The 14,430-nt window shown below is 41.2% G+C and overlaps 1 protein-coding gene across 1 annotated transcript in view; it reads left to right on the top strand.

Annotated features, from left to right (window-relative positions):
* Nucleotides 1–14,430, top strand: part of LOC148832828 (nuclear receptor-binding protein 2-like) — a 94,996-nt gene that overhangs the window by 49,885 nt on the left and 30,681 nt on the right. Inside the window, exons 2-4 of the mRNA XM_088919185.1 lie at nt 9,194–9,316; nt 9,652–9,753; nt 10,802–10,891. Coding sequence (XP_088775311.1) covers nt 9,194–9,316; nt 9,652–9,753; nt 10,802–10,891 — 315 coding nt within the window. The remainder of the gene's footprint in view (nt 1–9,193; nt 9,317–9,651; nt 9,754–10,801; nt 10,892–14,430) is intronic.

Genomic DNA, 14,430 nt, shown 5'->3' with positions numbered 1-14,430 from the left:
TTCAATGTGTGTTTGAGTTTTGATAAAGAGAGAAGGCACTGTGAGAGAGGCTGGGAGTTTAATAGTTTGATAGTGCAGGGCTAAAAACTGTCTCTGAGTCTGGTAGTCTGGACCCGAATGCTCCGGTACCGTTTTCCAGATGGTAGAGGGTCAAACAGTCTGTAGCTGGGGTGTGAGGGGCCTTTGATGATGCTTAGAGCTTTCCTCAAGCACTGTCTGTCATAAATGTCCTCCCAGTGATGGACTGGGCAGCTTTCACCACCCGCTGTAGGGCTTTGTGGTCAGCAATACTGCAGTTGCCATACCACACTGTGATGCAACCTGTCAGTGTGCTTTCTGTAGTGCATCTGTAAAAGTTAGTGAGGATCTGGAGAGATATCTTAGCCTTCTTCAACCGTCTTAGGAAGTACAGGCGATGTTGCGCTTTCTTAATCAGACAAGTGGCATTGAGAGACCATTTTTCCCCCCATTACTCTTCTGAAATCATGACAGGGATTTTTGCAGGACAAGCTGTATGACTCTGGATTCCTTGAACTGAACTGAAGGTAATAGTTTATGATAGATGCACTGTCTACATTTCACAAAGCATTCTGGGATATGTGCTCTGCATGATTCTGGGCTGCCGTTTCTGCTCTCATATTCAGATGCTGCACAGGCTGGCTGTAAGTGGGGCTTAAATTAAGAGCACTTAAGCAGCTCATAGAAGAGAGAGCCGCAGTCTAATGGTAGACCCATCTAGAGAAGGTGAACTGAATTAGAGTTTATTTTAGAGAGACAATGAGGAATAGAACCCTTGAGAGAAGAATAAAGAATAAAGGAGAATAATAATAAGAAATCTGTTTTAAAAAATCTAGAAAAAATAGTTTTTTGTGATACCAACTTGATTTGGAGCCAGTTTTGTTTAGGTTTCTGGCTACGAACCCTGCAACCACACATGGGAAAGAATGAGGAAGTTTAGAAAAACTGTTCTTGCCCGACCACCCTCAGTCTCTAGTCTTTTAACTTTTTGAGAGCTCAAATGGGAGGAGATGCACAAACCTTATTGAAAGCACCATATGCCTGCAGTCACGTGGCAGGCTGTCGTGGTCACAATGTTGCCAAGATGTGATAAAACCTGATTGACAATCCCACTGCACTCTCTGTGACACAGTTAATTATGCATCATTGTGCATCAGCTTGGGGGCAGTGGTTCTCAAACTTTTTGGACCAAGTACCACCCCTGATCAAACCAAAGCATCCAAGTACCACCTACAAGTCATCTTCTCATAGGAGCCCCAGAAAATCTCAATGACCAACATGAGCGCATGTTCTCACATACACATATAATAAATATTATAATAATACATTTTATTTAATATAGCACCTTTAAAGGTGGCTTCTCAAAGCACTTTACAGAAAGACAACAGGTACGACAACAATTTCAAATAAACAATAAAAAAGCACCATATCAGTGAGAGGGGTGAGCAGATGTGAATTCATTGGTCGAGCCTTGATACAATTCCCAACAGAGTCTAACAGATTTGAAATCTTCAGGCATTTTCTTGACGGCAAAGGCCTCGCGGTGGATGCTGCAGTTCATATCTAGAGCAACTACACCACTGTGTCGGCTTGTCATCGCCGACATAGCCGAAATAGCAGGCAAATGTTACAGTCCTAGTCTTCCTTGTCTTCCAGGCAAAGCCTTATTCACTTATGTATGTCTAATTATATAGATCATGGGTAATATTAGCATACTGTATATACATATTTACAACTTTACATTGTAATGAAGCAGAAGTTGGTTTACCGCTGTTCAGATGCAGAGAGTATTTAAAGACTTCAGTACATATATTTTGATGGGCACAGCACTGATGTGGGGCCTCATTCATTTTCATTCAAAGTTTATTTATTTTAAACTCCATGAATCAAAAAATGTGTGCTTGTTTCTACTTTGATACATTGATGAATGGGGGTCATGCTGCAGGTTTTTTTTTTACCCAAATCCAAAGCCTAGTGCCAAATTCCACTCCCCAGAGGTGTTAAAGTGCAGACTTCGAACTGAACTAGTAACTGTTTTGTTTTTGTCTAAAGAAAAGCCACACTCAAGAGCTGGTCGGCAGCTTGACTCTATTTCCGCAAAATTGTAGTCATAGAGGCCTCAGCTTTTCAAGGTCGAGCCTGACAGAGTAATAACCATGGTAAGACCAAGCAAATTTACAAAGTCATGGGTGTAGTCAACTGGATGTAAAAGCAAACACATTTTCTATTGGAAGAAAATTACACTGCATATTGACTGCTATACAGACTGTGGTCATTCCTATGCAATTTGTGTCAGAGTCAATGAGCCTGCAGCTTTCAGATATTTCTTTTTATGTAACGCCTTAAATTTAATTAAGACCTTGCTGTGGGGAGTTATATTGCTGAGCTCTGATGCTGCCACTCAGCAGGCACCAGGGCCTGCAGTGAGTTTGGGATGAACTCTGCATTGAGGCAGGATCATACTCCATTTCAGTGTGTGAGGCAGAGGGACATGGAGCAGTAAAAAAGGCAAACAGAATGTCTGGGTAAACAGTGTAGAATACAAGTCAAGAGAGGTTATGTTGAAACCGTACAATTCATTACCACATCTGGAGTACTAAAAAGAGTTCTGGATGCCACTTTACAAAAAAAATAAAGATGATTTGAAGAAAGACTTACTCAAGGCTTAAGAAGATATTTCAGGACAGGCTGAAGAAACTAAATCTTTTTAGTATTCATTCGAGATGTCTAAGGGGGGATCTGATTGAAGTCTTCAGAAGTTTAAAATAAATCAATGAATTAGATTCCAGTAGCTATTTTTTAGTAAATTCCATTCGATTCCATAGGCTATAGTTACATTTAGTGATCAGACAATAGGAACATAACTGGGCACTGGTTAAAAGCCAGTTTCAAGAGAATATTGGAAGATAGCTTTTTACAAATCTACCAGGAGATACACATTACCAAGAAAGAGTTTAGGAACTCCATGGGATGGTCCATATTTTTGTAAATCTTAGATCTAAAATGTAATTAGGCCTTAATACCAGTCTTCAGAAAAGAAGAAAATAACCAGATTGAACACATAACACAAATATATAAGATTATTTAACAAAATGATCCAACAGTAACTTAAATAAATGTATTAATAAATATACATATTTATATATTAAATATAACTTATGTGAATATGTTTTTTTTTCTCTCTGAGTTATGACGGTCTCTGAGCAATTTTTTAAACCGGCGTGTACTACAGCGTGTAGAGCCTGGCAAACCAGGCTCTTTTGTGTACACCAGAGACCAGCTCTTCATGTTACGGAAGTCGACAGTATTCTTGGGTGAGCGATTGGAGATCCCCAGACAACTAATACAACGGAGTAGAGGCTGTAGATCCAGAGCAACGTGTCGGGCTAAAAAAAAGAAGGTGTAAACCTTCTTTACCCTCCATCATAATGGGGAATGTAAGATCTCTTGCCAACAAGATGGAGGAGCTAGCGGCTCTGACGAGGTGCCAGTGGGAATATCGTGAGTCCTCTATTATGTGCTTCACAGAGACTTGGTTGAACGAACTGGTTCCCGACGCTAACGCTACAATAGAGAGTTTTCAGATGGTGCGTGCGGATCGGAAAATCAAGGACAGTGGTAAAAAGAGAGTAGGAGGGCTGGCGGTGTTTGTAAATAACAGATGGTGTAACTTTAATCATATTATTGTAAAAGAACAGCTATGCACCCTGGACATTGAGCTACTAGCAGTTAGCCTGCGGCCATATTACCTACCTAGGGAGTTCTCGCATGTTATTGTTGTGTTGGTATACAGTATGTCCCGCCCTCTGCCGACGCAGCCTCAGCATGTGACGTCATACACACTGTTACAGCTGGACTACAGACTCGTCACCCACAAGCCATATTCTTGATAACTGGTGATTTTAATCATGTTTTGCTCTCCTCTACTCTGCCTACTTTTAGTCAGTTTGTTAAATGCCCTACTAGAGATAATAAGACTTTGGACTTGCTGTATGCTAATGTCAAGAATGCTCCTCTTCACTACCCCCCCTTGGCAGATCTCACCACAACCTTGTTCATCTCCTATCTCTGTACAAGCCTCCACTATCCACTGTACAAGGACAGTGAGGAGATGGTCAGTTGAGGCTAATGATGCACTGATGGACTGTTTTGAAACAACGGACTGGGAGATACTCTGTGAGCCTTATGGAGATGACATTGATGGTCTTACCCACCACATCACTGACTACATAAACTTCTGTGTTGACAGTGCAGTGCCCACCAGGAAAGTGTGCTGCTTCTCCAATAATAAACCCTGGGTCACCAGTGATCTGAAGGCCATCCTAAATAGGAAAAAGAGGGCTTTTTGGGCAGGTGACAAGGAGGAGCTGAGGCAAGTGCAGAAAGAGCTGAAGGTGAGAGTTAGGGAGAGCAAGGTGGCTTAAGGGAGGAAAATGGAGGACAGGCTGATGGAGAGCAATGTGAGAGAAGTGTGGAATGGCATGAGGAAGATCTCCGGATACAAGTTGTCCGGTGGCCAACAGAGTGAGGGAGGCCTGGAGAGGGCCAATGAGCTGAATCTTTACTTTAACAGATTCGATACAGGGTCCACTGACCATTCACCTCACAGGCCTTCATCCCAGAACCCTCTTCATGTCCTCAGTCACCCCATCATGAGATCCCTCCTACTCCTACTCCGTCTTCCCCTGCCCTCCTCGGCCTATCCATCACAGCTGACCAGGTCAGAAGGAAGTTGAGGAGACTCCATGCAGGGAAGGCAGCAGGTCCTGACGGTGTCAGCTCCAGGGTGCTGAAGATCTGCGAGGACCAACTGGGTTCAGTGCTGCAGTACATCTTCACCCTGAGCCTGAGATTAGAAAGGGTTCCGGTGCTCTGGAGGACATCTTACCTGGTGCCAGTACCCAGAAAGGGGCACCCTAAAGTCTTGAATGACTACAGACCAGTGGCACTGACATCACACCTAATGAAAACTCTGGAAAGGCTTGTACTGGACCACCTCAGAACCTTGGTGAGTACAGCACTGGACCACCTGCAGTTCGCCTACCGGTCACACTTGGGAGTGGAGGATGCAGTCATCTGTCTGCTACACAGAGCTAACTCTCACCTGGAGAAGACGGGGAGCATTGTGAAAGTTATGTTCTTTGACTTCTCCAGTGCCTTTAACACCATCCATCCACCTTTACTGAGAGATAAGCTAAGGGCGGCGCAGGTGGACACCCCTGGTGTCCTGGATTATAGACTATCTGCGGCTACAGAGCTGTGTGTCCGAACAGGTTGTTAGCAGTACTGGGGCCCCACAGGGGACTGTCCTTGCTCCATTCCTGTTCACCTTTTACACCTCTGACGTCAGGTACAACTCTGAGGCATGTCATCTACAGAAGTTTTCAGATGACTCTGCAATTGTGGGGTGTATTAGAGAGGGGAGGGAGGAGGAATATAGGAGCTTGATTACCAACTTTGTGGAGTGGTGTCATCTTAACTATCTCCAGCTAAACACCAGCAAGACCAAAAAAATGGTCATGGACTTTCGAAGGAATAAGTATCCGCTGAACCCTGTTTCCATCCAGGGTGAGGACATAGAGGGGGTGCAGTCCTACAAGTACTTAGGAGTACACCTGGATGATAAGCTGGAGTGGTCTGGTAACACTGACGTCCTGTACAAAAAAGGTCAGAACCGACTCTATTTTCTTAGGAGGCTCAGGTCCTTTGGTGTGCGTGGAACACTGCTACACATTTGTTATGAATCAGTGGTGGCAGCGGCCATCTTCTACACTGTTGTGTGCTGGGGCAGCAGCATCATGACAAGAGATGTAAATAGGCTCAAAAAACTTATCAAGAAGGCTGGCTCTTTGTTGTGGCTGAGCCTTGACCCCCTGGAGGTGGTGGCTGAACAATGCCTCTCATCTGCTTCATGGGACTGTTATTGGGCAGCGGAGCACTTTTAGCAACAGACTGCTCCAGCTACGGTGTTCAAGGGAACGTTTCCGCAGGTCTTTCCTCCCGGCAGTTGTCAGGGTGTATAACGCTGCCCTAGGCTAGGACTGAGCCCTTAATCTGCTCATCTATGGACAGCATGTTGCTCCATTGTACTTTTTGGACACTCAATCTGTATATACCTATGCACATTTTGCACAAATTGTATTGTTTTTGCAGTAGTTCAGGAGGGTAGCTGCGTCAGCATGTGTAGGCTGCAAAGGAACAAGTAATAGGTTTATTCCATGCTGAAAAAAGAAAAGAGAAAACACAATGTTTCGGCCATGGAGCCTTCTTCAGGTGTGGTCGACAACATCTGTAAAGGAATAAAAGGTGGTTAGAAAGCCTGGTCTTGGAACAGATAGCTGTGAAGAGACGGAATGCTGGTTTAGTGAGAGAAGCGGGCAAGTGGCCCAGGGAGAAAGAAAAGGTATGACGAAGAGATCTAGAAAAAGATTTGGAGGAAGACATAGTGAGTCGCAGCAGGTGTAGGCTGTAGTAGTTCAGGAGGGTAGCTGCGTCAGCATGCGTAGGCTGCAAAGGAACAAGTAATAGGTTTATTCCATGCTGAAAAAAAGAAGAGAGAAAACACAACATTTCGGCCGTGGAGCCTTCTTCAGGTGTGCTTCTTCACCACGGCTCCACGGCCGAAACGTTGTGTTTTCTCTCTTCTTTTTTTCAGCATGGAATAAACCTATTACTTGTTTTTACAGTGACTATGATCATATTTTGCACACACCTATGTATTTATTTTTATTTATTTAATTTTATATTTATTTTGTATTACTGTACGTATTCTAATTTTTCGTCTATTCTGATGTCTGTTTTTGCTTGTCTTGGGCTGGACTGCTGTAACACATCAATTTCAATAAAGTCTTATCTATCTATCTGTGTATGGGAACCCTTTGACTCCTGATGTTTCCTGTAACTGTTTATCAGTCTTGCATATCAGCATTTACAAATTTTGGCCCAAAAAATGTTTATCCCTAAGGAACTGCTACAAGTCAGTGATATTTGAGGGTTTTCTTGCATGACCTCACTTCAGATCCTGCCATAACACGTCAGTTGGGTTTCTGTCTGGACTTGGACTTGGCCAGTCCCAAATATTACATTTTTTCTTCACCCATTCTGTTGGAGATCTGCTTGTATGTTTAAGATCATTGTCATGCTACACAACCTGCTTTCAGCTCAGCTTCAGCTGACAAATAGATGGCCTGATTCTCCTCCAAAGTTTGCTGATACAGCACTGAATTCATATTTCCTTTAATGATGGCAAGATTCTGAGACAGCAAAGCAGCCCCAAATCACGATACTCCCACCCCCATGCTTGATGGTCAGGATGAAGTTTTTCCATCTTTAAACATGAAGCATTTCTGATTGTGGCTGAACAAAGTTCACCTTTTGACTAATCTTAACATAGAGCATTCTTTAAGCAGTCTGGGTAACTTGGGATTGGCGACAGTGTTCTTTTCAGAGATAAGTTATGCTTCTTATCTTCCATTGGATACCTCCCATGAAACCATTCCAGTTCAGTCTTTTCCTGAGGCATGAACACTATAATAACACCATAAAAATGGATGGATATTGGGTAATGTACTCTATGCCATTAATACTGGGCTGATGAATTCTGCAGAAATTAATTTTCTGTTACAAGGGCACTTTACAGATATTCCAAGGTGTTTTATCACTGCATGTTTTATGACAGTGCTTTTATGTAGGTACTTTTCATACCTCCTAGGTAAGAAGCCCAAAATTTCACAGTCAGAAATGTTCCCATTCTCACCTTCTGTCTTCCTTTTGTCTCATTATTCGTTCCCTTTTTCTTTTTCATAACACCCCCTCCTTTTTCTCTCCTGCCACTCCCTTCCCCCTCTCTGCCCACCGCTTTTAGCTCCCCTCTGCTTGCCTTGAAGAATAAAATGACAGATTATCTCACATTTCTCAAATGAGAGAGTTCTGGGGACCTAGCAGAACTTGGCTACATGATGGTGAGGGTTAGGGTACCGCAGAGGTGGGGGTTCAGTTGAGAGAACTCTGGTCCTTGAGGCCTGAAATACTTATATTTTAGTCCCAAATGATCTCTGAATTACTTAATTTAACACATTACCTGTTTAATTAATCATTGTCTCTCACTGACTAGCCTTGCTAGTATGCACTACTTTTAAAAGCAGCTGCCAGCATGAAGAATAGTGTATAGAACTAGCTGCAACCCACAACTGGCTGCATTACTGCTTGGGTGAGATCCTTGTATGAAGTAGCTGCTATCTATCCCAACAGACTAGATTATTATGTTCTTATGTTCACACACTGCTTATTTACAGGATATGTTTATTTTAAAAGCATGACCAAATAAATCTATATACAGTGTATAATACATACACAGTACTAACCCATCAGATAACCCATCAGTCTCTATCAGTTGTTGTACAGTGGAATCTGTTCCTGCGGGTGAAATACAAATAACACTTCTGTTTCTTGTTCTCACTTTAGGTGGTGACATGGCAGTATTTGTTGTACACTCCTTCTCTTATGTGTGCCTATCTGATATTCTGTTACACACACTCAAATTGCTGTTTACAGTTTCACTACATCTGTCTGAATGGTAAACAGTGTTTAAGCTGTTGTGAAAAGCAGCTTTTCCACATGTCTGTCAACCTTGCAGAAGGGAGACTGGGAGCTCATTGCTGTTGCTGCTTGATGAAGAACAATGTTATTAGGATCCCCTGCTACTGTCTGATTTATGTTTTTAGTTTCTGTAGCAACAAGAAAATTTGGATAATTATTTTAATGTTTTTTTTACCCTTCTGTTCTATTCGTTGAATTATCTTCCTCTTGAGTCAATGTGAGCTAGGAGAGGCAGTATAATCAGACAGCCTGTCTATGTGTCTGCTTCTGTGTTTTTTTCTGTTCTGTTTTCACTCTGCCCAAACTCGCCTTTAGTCTGTGTGTGGGGAAGCTCAGCACATTGTGATTCTTAAGCTGACAGCGTCTCTGGCATCTCTGTGTTCTGATCCCCGTACCAGTCCTCTGCTCCTCTCTCATGCTAGAACAATCTTATGCTGTTCACCATTCTGTGCCCTCTCTCCCTCTCTGTCTCACCCTCCTTCTGCCTCTCTGCTCTGCCAGTGCCAGGTGACAAGGGGGCAACTTCCTACCTCTCTCGATCCCCGTTAATTGCTCTGTGCCCTCTTGCTTTCTCCAGGTGAGCCAGGGCAATGTGCCGGGCATCGAGAGTGCATCGCTGGCGATGGACACAGAGGAGGGGGTGGAAGTGGTGTGGAATGAGGTGCAGTTCTCCGACAAGAAGGTCTTCAAGGCCCTGGAGGTACAGTATCTGAGCCTCCTAGTGGGCAGGACTCCTGGAACAAATGAATTCTGTTGTTTTGACTGAATGACATTCGTACTTTGCCCTGACATTAAAATTGTTCCCACCAAAAGTCTTCTGCTCCACGATATAACTATCAGCCTTCTGCTTGCCTGCCAGAGGCATGAGCCTGACTACCAGATGCAGGTAGGATGTTCAGGTGTGTTATCTGTGTTTCATTAGTACTGTGTAAGTGACTGGGTGCTTTATAGCATGTGCTGAATTTAGTCTATGGTATCCCTCCTTTTAGTTTCTGTCTCTTTATCTCTGTTTCTGCTTGTATTGTTTGTTTTCAGGACAAAATTAAAGAGATGTTTGAGAACCTGATGCAGGTAGAACACCCCAACATAGTCAAGTTCCATAAGTACTGGCTGGACATGAGAGAGAGTCGTGCCAGGGTGAGTGTGAAATCCACCTACACCGAGACACACTCACAAACACCTCCACTCTCGCCTGCTGCTGTCTTTGTGCCACTGAAGTAGGGAATGCCTTCTAATCTGAGGGGTTAAATATTGTAAATTGTACACCTAGTCAATTAAATACCTAACCCCCTCTTTTACTCCCAGTAACTAAATTTTGAAGTACACTAAAAACCTAAGAAAGTAAACACAAGGAGGAGGTCTTTCCGTCCATCTAGCTTCTTACATATTTCGTAACTAATTTCTGTTTCTTGAAGGATGCCAGACTTCAACAACAAGACTGGGCATCGTGTTCCAGACTCCCACAATCTTTTTCCAGACTTCCACATCTCAACTTGCTTAATATACCAGCATATATGTTCAGCAGCTGTGCTCCTCTAAAGCTGGCTTGTCATATCTTCTCAGTGAAAAAAGTCTTGACTTGGCTACAGCTAGGATAGGTACCACTGCAACCAGTAGGTGATTCCCAGTGCCTCCACTTGGTGGCACTTTTTCATCTGCTCCTGGACGTGAGAGAAAGCCATGTCAAGATTACAAGTCACTGGTTTAACATAGTTACAGGAAAAACTGTGCTGCAGAAGGTGCTGTGCTTTGGGCAAGACATTACTCAGAGTCTGCTTGTGGTTATTGAATATCCATGACACTATCTGCAAGATTAGTGGTGCTAACGGTAGCACTTAGAATATTGTTTTGCTTTTAAAAAAAGGGGAAAAGGGGCAGTCAAGCTCTCATCAACCTGATTGGCTGCCTAGTTGGGTTGTACTCATGTGTCACTCAGCAGTGGAGCACATAGATGATGATAATAATACCTCCTCAAAGTAAAGAACTTAGGGTTCCTTGTTCATGAAGAGCTCCAAGCAAAAGAGAGTAGATTAAGTGAAACCCCCATGTTTGGGCTAGGTGACTGCTGGTGTGCACATACTGTACTTCTTTGCTCAGTGATCCTACATGGTGTGTATTAGCATGTCTTTTCCCTTATGTGTCTCTGATCTTTGTTACTGATGTTTGTTTCTCTCTCTTTTTGCAGGTGATTTTCATCACAGAGTACATGTCTTCAGGGAGTCTCAAGCAATTCTTGAAGAAAACCAAGAAAAACCATAAGACTATGAATGTGAAAGTACATACCTCTTTGGTTTTCTTTCAGATTTTAAAAAAGGCTGTTTGATTGTTTCTCAGGTGGAACCATACATTCTGTATTATTACATGTGGACATGGCTTTTCTTCCTAAATGAAATCGGCAGGACTCAGCTTGTTTTCTAATTTTTCATTTCATTTTTTCATTTCATTTCTAGTTTAGAAATATTTGATGACGCTTCTGATTTTTTATTCCACTTTAGCTTTTAAATTGTGAAGTGATCATTGATTTACCAAGTTTGACTCATTGAACATTTTTCTTGGATAATAAGAAGTTAACCCTTTATGGCCTCTCAGGAAATTGCCAGCAATAAAAGAAGTTTTTAAGCATTTTCATGCATGGTACATCCGTGGTGGATAAGTTGGAATTAGTGGGTTCAGTTGCTTTAGTGGAGTTTCTATTTGTAAGAAGGCACAAGGCAGAATGTACAGTGCCAGCTATGTCCACAGCCTGTTACTTCAGTTAACACAATACAGATCACTCTGTGCTACGTTGACAGGTGGTTATTTCAGTATAGATTTTTTCAAGTCTACCACACACGGGACTGTGTGTCTCAGTCATAAGAGACTGAGACACAGGAGCAGACCCATCTCTTTCCCACCTTCCCCCCTTTTGTTAATTCTTAATTTAATTGTGTTGTTAATCTGCTTCTGTTAGTATCACACCTCTATGATTCTACTGTTTTCTCTTGTCATACTATACTCGTCACAGTACTATATCTCTGAAGTGCAAGGGAAGAGATAAAAGTTTATTCCATGCTGAAAGGTTAAAAAAATGTTGTGTTCCTTTTCTTTATTTTTTACCATGGAATAAACTTTCACCTGTTCCTTTGCAGTCTGCACATGCTGATGCAGCTCCCTGCTCAAATGTCTATACCTCTAATGTTACTGTTACTGCTCATACTACTACTTAATCAATATACTTTTTTCTAAGTCATTTTAATTGTTTTTTGTTTTCTTCTTTTGTAATATCTAGCTATTTCTTAATACATACTGTACCCATCTATTGTTAATTACACCACTGCTACTACTACTTCCTTCACCATTCCTTCAAATGCTGCTTCTACTAAAACCTCCACTGTTCCTGCCATAATCGTATCCGGGGAGTTTCCTGACGTAAACTGAGACATAGTGTTGGGGAGCACAGTTTTAATTTGGTAGGCTGTTTGCCAGGAGTTAAGTGAGTGGTCTGCCAGTAGCACCCTTTGCAGAGTCATTGGTGCAAACCCTGAGCCATAATTATGACTAATAATTTTACTTAGTGAAAGTAAAATGTGAATTATAACCTGTGTATTTAAAACGTTGTGATTGTTTTTTACTTTTAAATTGTTGGGGATTTTCAGTAACCTGTAAAATAACTGACGTCAGACAAATAACATATCAGTAGATAATAGGTTTATGTATGTAAATGATACCTTGGCTAGAACAAAATATTTTTGTAATTTAAATGTTACCAAATGTGCTCAGGAATGTAAACTCTCATGCTCTTACGAGTTGGGGGTGTGCATCGGCACAGCCATAATTCTTCAGTCAGTTCTTAAACTAAATACAGATGCAGCCATTCAAAACAAGCGGGGTATGCTGTGGTACAACGCGGTGGGCATGTCGCAGTATACCGCAATTACCATATGCAAATTAGGTATGTTAATATGTTAATAGTATCCGGAATCACCTTGTAAAACCGGCAGGTGGAGCTGTCAAAAGAAAACACCCGGTTTCGAATCCCGATCACTGCTGAGGGACAATCTTTATTCAATTAAGAATTGAAGTTTTATACTCTTTAGACTTTTAAATTTAAACTGTGTATTACAGCATGTTAATTATTATACATTAGAAAGTTGGAATATTTTATGAAAGCAAGATTGCTCAGTTGGGCAAAAGTACACAACCTACCACCTTTATCATAAATATTTTAATTATACAGAAATATTTTATGCATCAAAGTCTTTACCGAAGATATTACTAATAGTATTAATAATGAATGACCTTGGACAAGCTGTAAACTCAAAGTATTACCCTGGTCCACAGTCTTTGTAAACGAAAAGACTTTATTTTTTCATTGACAAAAAGTAACACCACAGCATTTAGTTGATCTGATCACGTATTCGTTTCCAATCATACAAAGTCTTGAGAATCTCTGATTCACCATGCCTTTCACATGCTCATAAAAACTATATTAATTTAGTAACATAAACATATTATGTAAACTGTACTGTATATTGCTGGTTTTGGTAGTTTAAAGAAAAAATACACACCAGTATTCCATTTCTCCCGAAACATTTTAAGCATCAAAGTCTTACGTGGTTATTTCGGAAACGTTTTTACGTGCTCCTTCTGACCATATTAAGCTTATATACTTTATGAAAAGTAATAGTCTTTTAACCTTTTCTGTGAGTTTGCTTGTTATCGGCTTAAACAAATGCATACTTTTAGAATTTGAATAACAAGGAATATAATATGGAATCGCGTATCTAAACAAATTAATAACGATATAATTATATTCATGTACTGTCTGGCGGAATAAACTGAAGAGTTAGTTAATGCAACACAGAATTATTAAGAATTATCACCAGAACAAATGAGAACATTCCACTCAGTGGGCAATGCATTGTTATCTCAATCACCCGCTAATTTGTTTTACACCAATGGAAGACAGGAGAATGTGATTGTACTGTATCTGTACGGAATGTGTGTTTAATTAAATGCCTTTTTTGATTCACAATCTGACAATGAAAACCGGGGTAAAGTTAGCTTGAAGTTCAAAATTTTTTTGGCACGCCTGTAGCATTTTCACGAAACCTCCTAGAGTTGTGTATAATGTTTTCACAGCCTTCACTTTGTCGTTTTTTTGCCATTTTATGCCATTTTTATGCTATTTTTTTGACCACGCGCTAATTAAATGACCGCAGGCACTTTTCACCCCCTCTACATTCTCAGAGTAGAATAGGCTAACCTTTTAATGAAAGACAGTCCACCCTCCCCCCGCACGGACAGGAAAAGTGCCCAAAGGCCAGAAGGAGCACGTAAAAATGTTTCCGAAATAACCACATGTAAGACTTTGAAGATTAAAATGTTTAGGGAGAAATGGAATACTGGTGTGTATTTTTTCTTTAAACTACCAATACCAGCTATATACAGTATATACTATATACAGTTTACATAATATGTTTATGTTCCTAAATTAATATCGTTTATGACCTTCAGATGCATTATGCTCCTCTTTTTATGCTCAGCTACTAAAAATTCCCTTTAGTGGTAAAATTCCATATAAATATTCAATACTAAGTGGATTAAAATGTGCACAATAAAGAGCCTCTGTCAGTCATTTTGGCCAGCCAATCACATACTGCATTACGGCGCGGTGGCGAAAGCGTAGTTGCCTGCGGTACGGGTTTGTACTGTGCATTTTGAATGGCTGCATCTGTAACATTCATTTCCCTAAATCCCTAGCAACTACAGTTCAAGAATCTACCTTTTGTGAAGCAGTTGAATCAGACTCCATCTGGAAATCTAGATATCCCA

Source organism: Atractosteus spatula, chromosome 6 (assembly GCF_055471065.1).
Source record: "Atractosteus spatula isolate fAtrSpa1 chromosome 6, fAtrSpa1.hap1, whole genome shotgun sequence".
Lineage (NCBI taxonomy): Eukaryota > Metazoa > Chordata > Actinopteri > Semionotiformes > Lepisosteidae > Atractosteus > Atractosteus spatula.
The sequence above is the reverse complement of the archived record's forward strand: the minus strand, read 5'-3'. Positions and strand labels throughout refer to the sequence as shown.